At 42.4% G+C, this 17,750-nt stretch overlaps 1 protein-coding gene across 2 annotated transcripts in view; it reads left to right on the top strand.

The window, feature by feature from the left end:
* The first annotated feature begins 36 nt into the window (after window positions 1-36).
* Window positions 37-17,750, top strand: part of atp2a3 (ATPase sarcoplasmic/endoplasmic reticulum Ca2+ transporting 3) — a 50,602-nt gene continuing 32,888 nt past the window's right edge. For both annotated transcript variants that reach the window (XM_015035190.1, XM_015035199.1), the window contains exons 1-3: window positions 37-566; window positions 16,953-16,970; window positions 17,248-17,330. In XM_015035190.1, the coding sequence (XP_014890676.1) occupies window positions 449-566; window positions 16,953-16,970; window positions 17,248-17,330 (219 nt within the window). In that variant the 5' untranslated portion in view covers window positions 37-448. The remainder of the gene's footprint in view (window positions 567-16,952; window positions 16,971-17,247; window positions 17,331-17,750) is intronic.

The following is a 17,750-nucleotide window of genomic DNA, read 5'->3' as shown; positions in this document are numbered from 1 at the left end:
TTTTTTTTTAGCCTGTCTGTATTGAAGCAGCTGCAGGAGGCAGCGGCACCCTGCGCCCAGGTAGACGCAGCCAATCGGAGCGCAGGAGGGAGGGCTGAGCGGCGAAGAGGCGGTCTGCGGCGCTGCAGCCACAGCACACCTTCAGATGGAGATGAAGTAACAGCGGCGGCACAGCTACAGAGGGACGACAGCGACCGAACCGCGGATTCCGGACGTGTATTTTTTTTCTTCTTCTTCTTCCTTCCACCTTCTCGCTGTCCGTTCAGGTTTGGGGAGGAGGACAAGAACAGGTGACTGAGCCACATCGACCGGCCGGGAGGGTCCACCCGGTGTAAACATAAAAAAAAATAAATAAATAAAAAAAATTAGCGTTTACCAACCTCGCGCACCTTACTACTTCCTACTACATGCATTTGGACCTGAATATCTGAAGCCTCGTTCAACCAAGATGGAAAATGCGCACACTAAGTCTGCGAGCGAAGTTTTAGACAACTTCGGCGTGAACGAAATCACCGGGCTGACCCTGGAGCAGGTCCACGCCAGTCTGCAGAAATATGGACCGAACGGTAAGTTTTTTGGGTTTTTTTACACCTACACTAACCCGCTCTTTCCTCCGCTCTGCCGCTCGTATCGATTCCTCCGCCAGGAAATCCCTCAGCCGACGTTATATTTTCAAGCTGAGGCAGATAGTGATGGTTAAAAAAAAAGAGAGAAAACATTTAAAAAAAAATGAGTAAAACACAATTTCCCTCCTCTAGCACTTATACAAGCTGGACATTCAGTGAAACACGCAGGTCCGTTTTTGAAATCCTCCAGCGTGCAGCGCGCTGGTTAAAGTTGAGATCTCCTCCAGCCAGTGTCTGGTCATGCGGGCTCCCCTCCGAGGACGCATCATCTCAAGCTTTCACCTCCTCCACCACCCAGGCCCCCCCACACCCCGGCCCCCAGCCCGGATCTTGTCGGTGGGTTCAGCTGCTGCGTCCGAGAACGCAGGCGGGGATCAGGAAGTGCAGCGCAGGCTCCCTCAGGCTGCCTGGAAGACTTAAATGAAATGCATCAGATGATGAAACAGGCAATCCTGAACAACCTGTTTTCACTTTCAACAGTTGCTCTGTTGAAAGTGCACATGTTTCCAGTTCACATTGTACCACAAAGGTTGGAGGGGAGAGGGAGGAGAGTGATAAATGCCCCACTGTCTACTTCCAGGTCCTTAAAAATACTACTACTGCTAATAATAAAGTAGCTGTGTAGGTAAATGGATTCTGTTTAGTCACAGCCCCCTCATCATCCTGAACACCATGCTGGTGCTTGATGCATTTTCGGACTCCGACCTGACATCAACACACCTTTCTGTCCCCCCCCCGCCTGTCATTTGCATGTGTGGCCAAGCCGTGGAGCAGAGTGGCACATTGTGCAGGGGCCGAACACTAGCCCTTTTGTTGCGAGCCGGCCTCCTCTCTAACCCCAGGGGCTTGTGATGACTTCATGGAAAAAAAAAAGCAAAAAAAAAAAAAAGCAACGTCTTGCCACAGATAACATCTCTTTCGCTTTTAGCTGTGAACTTCCTGCCTTGTGCGAGCACGTTGCAGGCAAACACTGTAAGGAGGGGGAAGGAATACCCCGCTTGCTCCCTTTCAGGTTCATGTGTGAGCCAAAATGAGTTAAAAACAGCATTAGGGTGGCTTGGATTTGTTTTTGTTATTTTTTTCCTAGTTTTACTTCTGGTTGTTCGACTGCTCAGTGTCTCCCTTCCCTCTGCTGGTAAACCGCAGGGCTTTGTCGATGAAGCGAGGTGAGCATCTGTTCACAGCAGTTTGCAGGGAGTGATTGGTAGGTTGGGAACTCCTGAAGACTATATGCTGTCAGCATAATTAGATTCTCCTGCAGCAATAACCATCAAGTGGAAATGCCACGGTTTCACAGTGTGATGGAATCTACTCAAAAATATGTCGGTGCTGCAAGTGACGGGCTGGACAAACCAAGCCATGCAAGGCTCAAAGTCGTACGGCGTTGAAGTCAAACATGTTGTCCATCTGTCGCCATAGCAGCAGCAGCAGCAGCACTGTTGTCTTTTTATAACGGATCGGTTTGCACTCTGTGTTTAGCACGGTTTGATTAAGGTTAACTAGTCGGTCAACGCTAAATGAGTAGTTCACTTTTGTAAAAATGGGGTTTTGTTGAAAGCTTTGAGCAGGTAATACCCTACCGTAACTCCCTAAATATTTTTACTTGTATACATATTTTATTTTTTTTTATGGCTGAAGCTAGTGGTCAATCAGCCAAGAGCTGAGTGGACTTCTCCTGTCTTTAATTAATAAATAACTGGAACCTCTAAAAGTGCATGGTGCTTTTTTCATACTCGCCATGTGACATTTTAAGTCCTCCGGAGGTCCACTGCTGACCTGTGGCAAACTTCTTTTTTTTTTTTTTACCAGGAAACGAGCACAATTAGTTCCTGTTCCTGCTAATCCTGAAAGATATAATTTATTCAAATTGGGGGGAGGGGGGATAGCACACTGTATTCCTTTAAAACAATCACTTTTTTATCTTTAGCTGACTCTGCACTTTTGTTTTAATAAATCTGCTTTGTGTTTGGTGCACTCTTTGAAAGTGAGTATTCTTATTTAGCGAGGTCTGGGATCTGTCATTAGAACTCGTATGTATGATATTAGAGGGATGTTTAGTTTCCACAACACGACTGGAAATTAGAGATGCATCAATCATAATTTTCTTTTGTCATTTCCAATACCTATTCTGTCATCTGCCGATTAAAAACTTTGCAATTCAGAATTTTACACCACATAAAACAAGTACATAACCCTTTAATGATGATGTCTTACCAAGTAGGTAGTTTTGAAACTAAGAGCAAATAAAGGGATTGCAGCTGTTATGTTTTTATTTCATGAAGCACAACAAAAAGTGCGTTGAAGTATGAAGTGAAAATGGTGAACCTTTTAGTTTTGGTGCAGTGAATAGAAATGCGTTTTACATTCAGATTGGTCATACACTGTCCAATTTCACAATGTATGAGAGGTGAAGTGCAACAGCCTTCTTTTAGCCAACTGACCAGCAGTGCACAGCATGTTGGGGCTCCATGCTGAAAGAGAAAACTTTGCTCACTCCAACACTTCCTTTCAAAACTCCGTAAAAGGACTTCAAACCGCAGGAACGATGAATTTTTAGCTGTTTTGCAGCTGATGACGTTAAAAACGCACAAACCGCACTGAGACGAGTAGCAGAGGAGAAAAGTAGCTGAGGGTTTCCTCGCTGCCTCTCTGTATTCGGGGATGGATGAGGGATTTTCCTCCTCGGCCGCAGTCTGGAAGCCGTGAGCCGTCTCGTTAATCGGAGCTCTATCGTAGCTCTCGTCGTCACATATTGCCTCGTTACCTCTGAAGGTAAAGCAAAGGCTGAAATGAGGCTTCCTTTCTGTCAGATTTTCCACTCCAAGAAGACAAATCGCAACATCTTTTTCACGTTTTGGAGCCTTTTTATTTCCTCTCCCTCCATGTGATGTTGAAAGATGTGTAGATGCCGTTGCTCTGTGGCTTCATTCTCTCCTTTGTTGTGACAGTGAGGGTCTCACAACCCACCCGTCTTCAAACACACAATTGGATTATTTTTTTTCCCTATGATACTGGAAAGTGAGCTTAGCCACAACATCAGCCGGCCTTTTATTCACATTCACGCTTCACGTTAATGCTTCGCCGGGAGCTTCCCTGCTCTCAGTGTCATTCATTCAAAGAGGCATTTAGCTAATTTTGCTGCCAGGGTGTGCGAGCGCCTCGTTTTACCGGACGCTTTAGCACCTTCATTGAGAAATGGCTGCTTCTGATGTTGTAGAGAGGGAAGGTAGTCTCCCACTTACACACACTGATGCACACACTCTGTTCCTCTGCAGGAAGGAGGCTTTGTGGTGCGTGATTGTCTCCTCTGTACCCGCAGCCCTTATTTCAAGGGTGCACTCTGTTCATTTTCGAAGAGCTTCAGTAAAAAGGAATATGGGCCCCGTGAGAAATCAGCCTTTTTTTGTCCTGAACGGGGCGGCGGGTCTCCTGACGGCCGTCCTTAAATGATTGCGACGCTCGGATGAGTGGAGAATTCCCTAATAGAGGTTCCTGCATCCCGGCTTCAGTTCTTCACACGGCTGAACGTTATTGCACCGGAGAGGAGTGTTTGTCGTTATTAATATCGTAATTTCCTCCGTCTCAGCGTTGCTGTGCATGGCTGAGGAGTTATGAAGATCTTAGAGGGTTGTAAAAATTCGACGGGACCCTCCCACTGGAAGCCCGATTATACAACGCAGTCGGGTCAGGCACGTTGTGTCGTGATAGAAGCTCTTTCTTCTAGTAGGCATGGAGCGATTGCCGGGCGGTAGCTAACAGTTTCTAACGTCTTAAGTCGACACATGAGATGCCTGAGAAAGCGCCGGGGTGACTGGAGCTGACTGCAATGCAGCGCTGACCCTCCCCCACCTGTTGCTGCATACTGCTGGTCAGCTAGCTGGCGACACACACGGTTTGGAAATGTTTCCAAACATCACGTAGAGTTGAAGGAGTTCCTCCCATTAACGAGGCATGGTTCATCTACTGGTACCAAGGCTTTTGAAACTGGTTTCAAAGACGCAAATATGTTCCTTCCGGTCGTTCCTATGGTTTAAAGTCCTTTTAATGAGATGCAAATGTGACTTTTTCTGACGTTTTCCAGTTACGGGAACTGTGAAAAATCATTGTGTGTAAATAATAGGAGTGCCACCTATTATTTTCATTAAAGTAGAGCTGTTTTACTTAAACAGTGACTAAGTTTAGCAGGTATTTATTTTAGCTTTTTAATGGTCTGTATGTATTATAATCAAGAGTTGGGTGTAGTTGTGATTGTTATAATTGGAATTGTCAATATGTCATATAATTTTAGCCAGAGATGTAATGATTAGATTATTGTGGCCAACTTAAAATCTCTGGTTTTGTTCGAGATTAATACCCAATTTATTAAAACAAGTAGGAAATAAGTGCTGTGGACAAACAACTTATCTTATATTTAATTTGTTCTAAAACGTCACATTGACAATTTAAACCAAAGGGGAGTGAAATTAAATGCGCCGTCCCCTGAGTATGCCAATACTGAAGCTAACAGCCGACTAGCTAACGGTAGTGTGTCAATACTCACATAAACCCAGTTGTAGAATTTTTAAATGGTTTAGTAAACTAAAAAACAATAAATTACTAGTATCGAGACATTAGATAAGAAAACTGGAACTTCATATATTTCCAAATCTATTAAGGGTCAAAAGGATTAGCTTTGCTGTACCTCATTAAGCCTTATCTGCACATCTTGCTCTGTCATCTTTTCTCATGAACTGCAGAAATGCTTAGACATATTTTAGACCTTACAGCTACTTTGTGAAGAGCTCTTACTTCCTATGACGTCTTTTGAAATCCCTGAAACTAGCTAACTTGAGCTAGCTGTTTGGTGTCTGTACTTCTCCTTTGCTGACAAGGAAACTTACAGCTGTTTAGTTTCTTTGGTGTGTGTGTGTGTGTGTGTGTGTGTGTGTGTGTGTGTTAAGGGGTCAAGACGTACTAGTAAACATTTACATGTAAATAAATATAACCCAGTGGCTAATTTTCACCTTTAGTCACATTGACCAGGTTGATGTTTGGTAGCCAGGTCTCACCAGAAGTTTGTTCTGAATCGGTAACACCTATGGTGTGTTTACTGATTAGGAAAAAGAAGGAATTTTTGACCTTCCTATTAGCGAACCACCAATCAAGTGTAAAAAAATAATCCTACTGATTTAGTTGTGTATTTCCAATTTTAGCAGTAACATGCAATATGATTTTTTTGCTTCTCTCTAAAATCAGCTTGATGATGTTATGCATTTTAGTTCAGTTTTTTCTCACTGTAAATATAATGAAACTGCAGCGTTTTCCTCCGGTTACCAATCTGTGCAGCTGAAACTTAGGTCGTTGCCTAACTTTCAGCCGCATTGAAAACATCATGAAGACAAACATTTCAAACTTTTTCATCCACTAGAAGGCTGCGCTGCACCTCCACCAAGTCTCTGCTTGCATCAATTTAAAGTCTTCTGAGAAATGTTCCCATCATACTTTTTGGCCCGTTTTCTCATCATGGACTTTAGGTTGAAGTCTCCCTGCTTCACTTCTGAGACGTTACAGCACTCTGCACGCTTTGGCTTCTGCCACAAATAATAACTACAACTTCCTCTAGTAGTCTGGCGGGATCTCTGTCGTGATGTCGTTTCTCTTCCTGTTCTGCAACTCAACATCAGTGCGGTCTGACTTTATCGCTCTCAAGTTTGAACTACGAGATACGTTGTGCCGCTTCCTGCTCCTCCTCCTCCTTCACACCAGAGCGACTTGCACGTTGCTTCTGACCGTGACGCTGTCAGCTGCTAAAAGAAAAAGAAAAGGTGTCCAGTGGAGTTGGTGAACCAGCGCTAACAGCGTTGGCACTTTGTGGGCTGAGGAGGGACAGTTATGGTTAGAGAAAACTAAACTTGAAGCTCTTTGCAGGGGGTTGAGTCACTTCCCTCTTCTAGTGGGCTCTTGTGTGTATCTGGCTTCAGAAGGAGCTGCGATCCTGTTCTAGCTTGTCACTTCTTCCCTCCCACCTCTGCATCTGTCACAGCCTTATGCTGTTGTTGATGATGATGATGATGATGTTGAGTAAGAGTCCGGCCTTCTGCAGAGAAAAATTAGAAAGATGAGGTTTTTAGGTTTTTGTGCAGATCGATGAGAAAATGTTTTGGGTATATTTGGAGCCAGATGGTATATATGAATGTTTCCAAAATAAAGCGTCGGGCGAGCTCAGCATGCAGATGGAAACCGTGCGAACTGACGTGTGATGTTCTGGTTTTATTTATTTATTTTCTTTCTCTTAATTGGACATTGCTGGAGCTCTGCAGCACAGATGGTCCCACAGATGAAACCTGCTTGTGTCTCATTTATTCTCAGTCATTGCATTTATTTATTTATTTTTTTTAGTTCAGTTTGTTTAGAAATGCATGCAGAACTATTCGCATCACTTGATGTTTTTATTTTTGTCATATTGCAACCACAGTTTATTTTGGATAATTATAAAGAATTAAAGATAATGATGCATGGATTTTTATAGATGCAGGTGATCACTTTCAAAAGTGATCGCCTGCAATGTTTCTCGTTACTTTGGGGCGGGGGGGGGGAAAAGAATTAGGATTTATTTGGGTAAAACTAAGCTCCAGTTGATAATATTTGCAAACTCCCAAAACTGATGGTCGCTGGAAATGGTCCTTTTAGTGTTTTCAACTGTGTTCTGTTTTTCTCCTGTTGCATGAAAGAATCAAAAATCATCAATACATCTAAAACTGTAATTAAATGTATTCAATATGTCGTGTTTAGCAGTTGGGTGCATGATTTAATACGGCAGCTCTTTATTTTAATTATTTAGTCACATTTTGTACAGCATTAGAATGAAATCGGACTAACGCCACTCGACGATTAGTGAAAATAAATACTAAACACAATCATTGTAGCACAACAACCAAACAGAAAATTGGAAAAAATATATTTATATATCTGCAGAAAATTCAGCAACTGAAGGTAAGAAATTAAAAATATTTGCTTTAAAGATTGTCTACAGCATGTGATAGCCTATTTAAAGTGAATATATGTTACTTTAATGGCACTTTTTACAACTCAAGCAGCGTCATGAAGACTGAGTGACCTGGCAGAAAGAGCAGGGAAAAAAACGGGTCAGGTTATTCCATGACATCCAGTCCCAGCCTTGGATGTCATCCAAAAAATGTAAAAAACGCACAACGCACCTACCAAAACATGGCCGCTCACCTAATTATGCAAGCGGACAAGTTGCCCATGGTAACTCTGGAGGAGCTGCCGCCATCCACGACTAAGGTGGAAGAATCTGACCTGACCTTGACAAAAGAGTAGCAAGAGTTGTGGCATTTTTTTTTTGACAGAAAGCTGCAAAAAAATGTAGTTTGCATTTTTCCACAAGTCACATGTAGAGCAGTAATCTGACCCAAATTAATCTTACTGGGCTACATGTAGCATCATGCTGTGTATGGTGGAAAACCACAATGTCCACATAATGGGTCATTGTGATAACAGGATGTTGTGGGGAGGCTTTACCTCAGCAGGTAGAGGGAGCTTCATACAGAGACGTCTGCAAAGAAAACCTGGGAAAGTCCACAAAAGCTTGAGATTGGGTTGTGGGTTCTGCTTCCAGTACCACACCAATCTTTAAAATGACTTGAATCAAATCGGATTCATGGGTTCAGACCTAAATATAACAGAGAAACCATGGCAACGTGCACATAATTTACTTTGTAGGAGTGCAAAACTTTATAACGGCTATAAGAGGTTCAAAACATACAGTAGCTGTAAGTGGGGTGGATAAAAAAATAAATAAAATAAATGTCACATCTTGCAGATTTTTTTTTTGTGTGTCAAACCGTCTTCGTCCACTTCCCCAGTTATGCAGCACCACAATACTGAATTTGGTGAAGCACAGCATGGAAACTAACAGTTTTAACCATATTGGCCCACATCTTTTGTTGCACACTGCCTCTGCGATTTGTGATTCTTCAAACCACGATTCCAGAGTAACAAAGTTTTCTCTCCAGCTGCTCTTGCTTCAGGGCTGTCGATCGGTCTTTTTGATTGGACAGAAATGTCGCTCTGGTTTAAAAACCCAGAATAAACCATATTAATAGCACGGCGTTAACACAGATATTTTTGGGGGCCGGTGTTTTGGGGATTGCAGATTTTTTTTTTCTTTTTTTCTCTGCAGTTTTCAGCTGTATTAGTTGGCTACTGGATGGATATCTGCCAATAATAAAATAATAATGAAATGACTCTTTGCACAGCTGCGACCTCGAAGAGGAAGCTTCGAGTCCCAACGAGCTATCAGCTCTGTGCTAATCACCTCATGCATGTCCTGTTCTGTTAACAACATGTTTTCCTTTTCCTCCTTGACTTGCTGGTGGCGGTAAAATGTGACATTTTGGGCTCATTTTAAAGAGACTTTCACATGTGTGGAACATTGCATGGATGCAAAGATTAGATGTACTTATCTATAAATCTACAACAGTCACAACTTGAGTAAACGGTTGCAGTTTGACTCATCTGCAGCAGATTATCAAGTCATTAAAATGCACCGTTTGTAAAGGCAAACAAAGGCAGAATGAAGTCGCAAGTGGACCGTGGGAGTGATTCTGCTGGATAAGTCCAGCATGCAAGTTTCTGTGCAAATACAGATTGAGGGGGAAGATACAGTTTCTGTCCCCGACCACAGATTGTTGGTGCCAGAAACGGTCCGGCCAATGAACAGCTGCAGCATGTCATCTGCTGTCCTAATTGGCTATATAAAATCTCAAATCTAAGCTGAAATCTCCCAAAAATATTTGTATCTGTACCAGCTAATCTATAGCTGAAATGAATCAAATTGTTTTCTCCAGCAACTGTGCATGTTCTTGGAATCAGCCTCAATGAAATTATAATATTATTTTAGAGTGTGTGAATCCTTTCAGGATCTTTAGGCGTCCAGCTTTTTTTTTTAATGCTGGTTTTTTCAAATTGTCAAACAAACTAAATCAACACGAAAGTCCGTTTGGCACCAAGAAGCACATAGATATTTTCACGTCCTCGTTGCTGTCCACAAGTCTCGTCCAGGTCGCTCTGCAGACGCCCAGATTTTTAAAACTGTTTATGCAGATGACTAAAACCAGCAGTGTCCAAAACTTTAATGCACAGTTTATCGGTCATTCTGCCTTGAAATCACTCAAGATTTCTTCTTCTCTTTTAAAGTCAAATGTTGGTCACCACTGAGGGACAGTCTGTGGTCCAAGTGTTGCACAATTAATCTGAATATCTATGAAAGTTTCTAAAAAGTCATTTCTTGTGTGCTTGACACACACTGTACAATTTAAAAAAAATCTTAAATGCGTCACAAGTGAATTACTATAAAATCCTATGATTAAAGACAGCTTTATGTTCAGCAGTTCTGCATTTTTGCATTAAACGGTAAGAGGGATATTTAATTAAATAAGATAATTATTTAATAATCAATCAATACTATTTTAGCAAATGACTATGCATGTGTGTTTTACACACATTGCTGGTTAGAAGTGGTTTGTCCAAACTCTAACTGAAGAAATAAATACAAATACCCGAAGTGAAATGGCTAGAAAAGTTAATATTTAATAATGTAGTGTCCCCCATACAAGGAAACACAAAGTGTGGCACAGTTGTGTATCATGTAACCATCAGGACTCATCTTTCACATGTCTGCTGGCACACCTGCCACTTTGTCAGTTTTTGTTGTTGGTGGCATTGAGGTGCATGTTTGGGTTTCAGGTTTCAGCTTTTCTGTAGCTTCTTTCAGATAGATTCAGGTCAGCACGCATAGCTGCACACTTTCAGTCTCCTGAATTTTAACCATTCTTAATTGTTATTTGTTTCCTGTATCAGATTTATTCTAAAACTTTAATAACAATAAGAATCGGCAGCAGATCCACCACAGGTACTGGTTGCTTCAACTTTGACGTCTGGTACCTTTAATGGTCGTAAACGGCGCCATTGTCCACGGGATTTTTCTTAAAGGTGAGAGTCGGGTAGGCTCGGCTCAGTTGTTACCAAAATGTCAACATTTGTTTCATCTCCAGCTGGTTTTACACTGCTCTGTGTCAAACAACCCAAATTCTTTGAAAACGCGTTCCCCTCCTCTCCTGTGGTGGCGCTGCACCAAGAACCAGTGAAGGAATTTGTATTTGCCCAGAATGCTCTGTGCTATAGTTCACTTCCTGCTTTTGGAGCGTTTTCCAGTCCACTTGGCATTCATATTCGAACTGCCCTAAAGATCACTTCAACCGACTCGAGACCTGGGCTTTTAGGCGGACCATGATTTGCTTTTTTTCCCCGTATCGGAGTTCAACTACTCTTCAGCGTCTCGCCCAAACGAACTCCAGTCCATTACAAAATGGACTGGAGTTCAACTAAAGCGAACTAAGCAGGGCTGGTGTGAATGCATCCTAGGAGGATATGTGTTTGTTGCCTTCTACAGGCAAATCAGGGATCTGAACCACAATTAATGTGGAAAAGAGTGCAATGATCCTTTTAGTACACTGATAATATTCAATTGATATTTATATTACTGCTTAAAGAGAGGGGAAAAAAAACGACACTAATGCTATGGTTTCAGTATACGATATTGTTTTTATAAAAAATAGGAATGATCCCAATATTATTTTTTTATCCAAACTGGTGAACCAGGGAACTGATCTGCATCAGGGAGCCCACAGGTCTAGTTTTTGTCTTCCTTTTCTTTTCATCAGACATATGTAGTACGATCCCAGGGAAACTGTTTTCATCTCGTGTCCCACAGAACCCGAGGGACAGTAACTTATCTGTGAACATTTTTCCCAGCACTTCCTTAAATCTATTTATAACTTCCTATCACTGTGTCCGTAGTTGAGCTGTGCTCAGTCAAAGCACCATTCAGTCCTCTTGAACTTGTCTGAATGTCTGTGCATGACTTTTCTGCACCAACTTTGACAAATTTCCATCAATTTAACCAGTTTAACGACTGAAGAGTCTTAAAAACTAGTCTGCAGACTTCTAAAACAAGGTTGTCCTAATATTTCAGGGTATTTTCTTCCAGGTGTCTGACAGCTTTGTTGTATTTGGAAGTCATTACGTCCCTTTTAAACCATAAAATCATACACTTGTTGGTTTGAGGCCATAAAAACACTGGAATTTTTATCAAAATTTTCCCTTTTTTTTCATTTTCCATTTTAAAATCCTTTGACTTTGACAGAATTCTGAACTGATCAACATTTCTTTGCTTGAGAATTAAACAAAATCCAAAACTCAAGGTTGTTGCTAAATCTGTCCAAGTCCTGCTGTTCCTGGGTTGCTGTTCTGCAGCCATGTAAGCCAAGAAAAACAGCGACTTGACGAGACGACTGATGTTTCTGCTGCTTTCTGTGCGCTCCGTAATAACGTTAGGGCTGATAATGAGGCACATTTATCATCCCCATTTGATACGGTTAATGCGTTCAGACCGTTTCCAGTGGGAGAATACATTAAGAGATTAAGTGGATATAGGAAGCTATCATTAGGGGTTACCATCATGGTATTTATAGGCCTGTTTTACGCTCTTATGCTTAGTGGATTGCTCAGGATCTCAAAGTCCTCATCTTACTGGTCCTTCCTGTGCTTCCCCATTCACTGGACTGTTGGCTTGTGTGTGTGTGCGCGTGCGTGCGTGTCGGCCGTCTCCGTGCTGCTGCCAAAGGTGCATCACCAGCAGATCGAGGAGGCAGAAACAGATTCATCTGCATTAGAAAGAGGAGCAGGTTGTCTACAGTGGTGTGCTGTATCAAAGCCCCCATTATTGCACGGGAGTCTTTTTTTTTTTTTAGGACATTTTGATAGATACTGATGCATTAGTCGTGACGGGCTCTGAGCCAGATCGCCGTGGTAACTGGCGAAACATTTCTTGTGTTTGCAGTTTTCACACGCAGCCTGAATTCTGGCTTGTTAGAAACGACTCCGTGGTCTCGGTCGTGCCGATTCCATTTTTTTTTACTGTCGTCATTTTCAAAACAATTGAATAACGGTGTGGTGCAGGGACTGGTGTGGAGGTGGTGTTAAAGTTTATCCTCTTTCATGCATGAAAGCAAATGCTGCTAGTAATCTTTTTACACTAGAGGGGAAAGTGCATAGCGTGCACGCTGCATGTTGATGCAGTGAATAAATTACAAAAATGATGAATTTTCTGCCCTTAATGAGTAGGACGAACAATCTTCAGATTTTTACTTTCTTTTATTTTTCAGTTGAACTTGCACAGATTACAGCCAAAAAGAGAACATAAGCCAATTCACCAATCAGATTTCATTGATCTGATCAAAGGAAAAATGACTAATTATTGATGAGATAAGATCAAGGAAATATTATCCAATCATTGGTCATATCTGATCAAGAAAAAAATGGATTAACCATTGATCGGGCCAAAGGAAGGCCTATTTTGATTTTAATCTGATCATTAAAAAAAGGCCTGATTCCCATTTTTGGCTTATTGATGCATTTCTGGCCTAAGAGAATTAATAATATTAATTTGAATTTTGAAAACTACTTTGTGACCATCGAAAGGCTCTTGAGCGTTAAACTCTTTATCCAGCTTAATGTTCGCCACATGCTTGTTGTGATGGACAGTTTCCTGTCTTTTTTTTTTTTCCTTTCCCCCGTACTCTCTGGACGATGAAACGGTCTCCCTGTTGCTGTTGTTGGCAACTGTCTCCAGGAAGTGTCTCCCCTCTGCTTGGCGCTGCTCGATTTTTCTGCTGCGCGTAAACAGCCTCTTTTTATTCATTGTCTGGGCTGCGAGGGAGGAGGAGGAGGAGGCGGCGCAGCGGGGACATGGAGAGCGCGAGGGAGAGAGGTGAAGTCAGTATTCAGGAATGCGCCTTGGCAAGCCTCGGGTCGACGCAGCCCTGATGACTGGGAGGGAATCCTTGGCAGAGGGAAGCCGGGGAACCCCGTCCCGACACCTCCAGCCCTTCCCCTCTCTCTAACCTCCCTCCTGCCCACTTTTTTCTTTTTTTTTAAACCCTCATCTGTCTCGTCCTTTGACCCATCCCATCTCTGTCTGGAGCCAAGCTGGCTGCCATCAATAAATTACACAACCAGGCAGGAGCAGAAATGGGGAACATTCTCATGTCAGACTGGTGGAGCGTAGAAAACAGCAGAAGCCGCTTCTCCCACTTCTGCTGGCATGCCGCAGTCCAACGTCCCCTGTGAGTTCAGCCGTGTCCAATCTGAACTCTGAAAACCCTCCAGACAGCAGGTTTGAAAAGCTATCCACTGTGAGTCATCGGCTCTTATTACACAGGCTGAGGAGGGTCTCTTGTTGGAGGGGAGAGAGAGAGAGATGAGGGTTGTTTTCAGAAAAGACAATGCAGTGCTAATAATTCAGCAGATCATTTGCAGTAAAGCCCGGAGACATTCTCGTGTCATTGTGTCGAGCCTTAATGCATATTTGATGCTTTTTTGCGCCGCTTGTTGTTTTTTCTGTGCCGAGTTGTTTGGGTTGCATCAAACCGCTCAGTTTTGCTACAGGCTAAACTGAGAACAATACTCTTCCTACCCTCCTTCTAACAAGAAAGATAAATTCAGCAGTTTGGAAGCGTTGCAGTTCATTAAAAAACATGTCATAGTGCAGGAACAAAAAAAAAAAAGGCCTTCCATTTTCTCAGTTTTCTCTTTAAAGCAAATAGCGTAGAACAAGGAGCTGTTTTTTTTTTTTTTATCAGGCTAACTTGTTGCTACAGCAGCCCATATTCTCCTAGACTCTAGGGGGCAGTGTAAGGGGCAAATGTTAGTAGGAATATGGTGCATCTGTGACTGTGGTGGAGGTATTATTGTCTTTATGGGTGGGATCATTAAGGTGGATGTCTCTGTGAACTCTTGCTTATCGGACATGTTTTTATGTACAGAACCGTCCGTGTTTTAAAATGTCAGAGGTGTGCGTTGTGGAGATGAGGTCGTTTGACTATATAGCACCGAACGGATGCGATTAGCGTAAATCAAGCTTTCACCGGGTATGAGCTGGTTCTCATTAAAGTTTACAAAGTTTGTTAAACATTCTTGTTTTAGTTTATTGGTGAGATGGACTCATAGGTGGCTCTGACCCTCCCCCACATGTTGCTACAGAAGGATACTAGACTTTTTCTCTCACTTAGACGAAAGAGAAATTCTGTTTCTGCTCTGCTGCAGCCTAAACCTTTTGGTTTTATTACCCACCAGTGACGGTAAGATAAAGGTGACACTGTTTTTAAAGGTGGAATTTGTCTACAAGGATCATTGCTGTTTTGTAGGCTACATGAGCAGGTAACCCAGCTAATTGACAAGATTATATTGGCGTGACTCACAGATCAGCTTTAGTGTAGTGTTTTAGTATTGTTGCTAAAGTGGATCATAATCAAAATGACAGATTAAAGGTTAACCTGTCATTGTAGCCGTATTAAGAATAATTATTAGAGATTAACATGCTGACTGGCCAGATATTGAAAACGTTTTGGTCTAGAAAGGCATCAACCTATGTCATGTCATAATTTCTCAATTTTCAAATTGTTTTCGATTTAATAATGTCTACTCTATCAAAGAACCAGAAGCACATGTTTTCTGATTTTCATGCTATTCAATCTCTACAGCTGTGATCCTTTGTTTTCCTCTTGATCACCAAGAAAACCCATTTATCTAAAACGCTTCCCTAAAGACTCCCCTCTGCCGCAGTGTGATTAGTCGCCATGTTTGTCTTTAGCTGTGGGCTCACATCACGGGCTTTCCTCCTTTCCGAGCCCCGCTCCGTTACAGGGTCACGTTTGTTACTCGTGCGGCTCGCTGCGGTCACAACACGAGGTTTCCACAGGAGAGATTACCGCCGTCATTTAATGTTCCAGCCCAGCGCCTTCTACACCCGCTTTCCCACCGATCGACGCCGTTAATTTCAGCTTGTGCTTCCTTCGACTCTAGCACGCGCCATGTGGCCGGAGCCTCTCTTCCCCAGGCAGATGTAACGGAGGCTGGCCGTTACGTGGGACTTTGCTCAGTCATAACTTTGCGTTGCGACAAACGCGGTGACTAATCACGCCTCGGACCCGCTGGCTGCGGTGACACCGATCGGCAGCACTCGTCATTTGGAGCGTTTTTGAAGCATGACTGATGTGCCGTCTCCTCACACCAGTGACTCACGCGGATGGTGGGCGAGGAGTTCTGGTTAGCAAGTGAGAGTGGATGGGATGCTCAACTTGTCTCGAGTAAAAATAAGCCGTCAGTTGTTTTCTGTCCAAACACGAGGAGGTGTTTGTTGTGCAGCGTCGGTGTCTGTTTTTAACATTTCAAGAGAGACTATCCACACTTTAGGTTGTTGTAGGTTTTTTTTTTTTTTTTAATTGCTTGTGCACCAATCAGTTGATTAGCCTTTTATTTTCCTATTTGTAGTATGGAAACGGTACTGAAGGTTCTAGTAGTACAAGTAAAACTTCACTGGATTTACGCAAAAATTGTGAATAAATACATTATGACAACATAAATTTGCCTGCATCTAGATTTTTTTGTACTGCAAATCTAAAGTAATAAAAGAAAATGCATTGTGGGAAAGTGAAATGCCTACATGCTGTGTTACATGCCAGCGAATTCAGGAGTTTGGCTGTACCTGCAAGAGCTCAAATAAAAATGCTAGCCTCTGTGGCAGCCCTCAGGCAGTTTCCACTGTGTGTATTATTACAAACAGATAAATTTGGTGATTGAACCCTGGAAATAGTAATCATGAGCATTTTTAGAGGGAATCTCTAGTATTTCCAGATTTCCTTTAGTTCATGTACCATAACTGTCTCAATATTTTGACACGGAAAATTTATAGGTTTTGAAGAAGTGTGGTAGTTTTCTTTCAGTCAGATAATTGACTGAAAGCAGACTACTTTGGCGCTTTTACTTTACACTCTGTGTTGGAGGTGAAAACTGAATTTAGTCCACCAATTTCTCTGGCAGGTTTTAAACTGTGTGGACATTAAAATGTTTTTATACCTTAAAATCAACGACTGACTTGAATCTGTTAAGGATTTCTGTCTAGGATGTAAAGTAGATCTGATGTTTAGTTTGAAGTTTGGTCTCTAGTTTCTGTTATTTTTAGATGCTAAAATTGACTATTAGAATAGGTTTTTTTTATCTTGTCTTTTTTTTATTTCTTTCTGCTTGGCTCTAATCGGAGCCAAGCAGTCCTGCAGAGCGATTTGTATGCTCGTGTGCATCTCAATGTCACACTGAAGTAATCAAATGCATTAACTACTCTTTGTCTCTCTCTCCCTCCGCCGCCGTCTCCTGCTTGGCCGTTTTTTCCCCTCCTCCTCGACCGATGGTGTGCGACGTCCACAGAGCTCCCAGCCGAAGAAGGTAAATATTGATTCTTCTAATGAGCTGCCACCCTCCTCCCTTTACTACCTGATTGAGTGTCCTGTGTATGGATCTTTTGTTTTATATGGACCTGCTGGTAAACTTTAGGGTTGCACCCTGCAGGAGTGCAACCCTAAAGTCAGCACACAATACTACTCCTTTGCAAACAGCCTGGCTTTTCCAGCTGCTCATCATTATCATCATCATCAGAATGTCAACACGTCGCCACGCCTTGTGTCTTGATCCCAATGTGATGAGTGTGACGTGTCGTTTTCAGGGAAATCCTTGTGGGAGTTGGTGGTGGAGCAGTTTGAGGACCTCCTGGTCAGGATCCTGCTGCTAGCTGCCTGCGTGTCCTTTGTGAGTACCAGCTAATTAAAACGCCGCCGGCACTCTCCTCATTTCTGCTCCGTCTTCATTGTAAATGTAAACCCAGTGGGACTTGAGACCCTAATTGGACAATGGACAGGAAATTGCTGCCTTAAAGACTGCCCGATTAGCCACTTTATTCTCCTCTTGGGGCTCACAGAAACGGTGAAAAGGTTTTACCCCTTTACACATATCTACAGTTTTTTTCAATTTTTACATTATTCTGTTTGGAAATATAATTTACCTCCATCTAAAATCATGTTTTACTTCAAAATAACCATTTTTGTATGATTCAGTTGCCAAACAAACCCAAGCCTTGCTTTGCAATCCAACCTGCAGAGTCAAGAAATCACTTGATGGATAGAACCTGCCTGACAGCATGAAGTAAACTAAACAAGAGTACGATGTTTG

This window comes from Poecilia latipinna, unplaced genomic scaffold (assembly GCF_001443285.1).
Source record: "Poecilia latipinna isolate Pla-1442-1.1 unplaced genomic scaffold, P_latipinna-1.0 Scaffold20, whole genome shotgun sequence".
NCBI lineage: Eukaryota > Metazoa > Chordata > Actinopteri > Cyprinodontiformes > Poeciliidae > Poecilia > Poecilia latipinna.
Note: the sequence above shows the minus strand (reverse complement) of the source record. Positions and strands in the feature narration are given on the sequence as shown.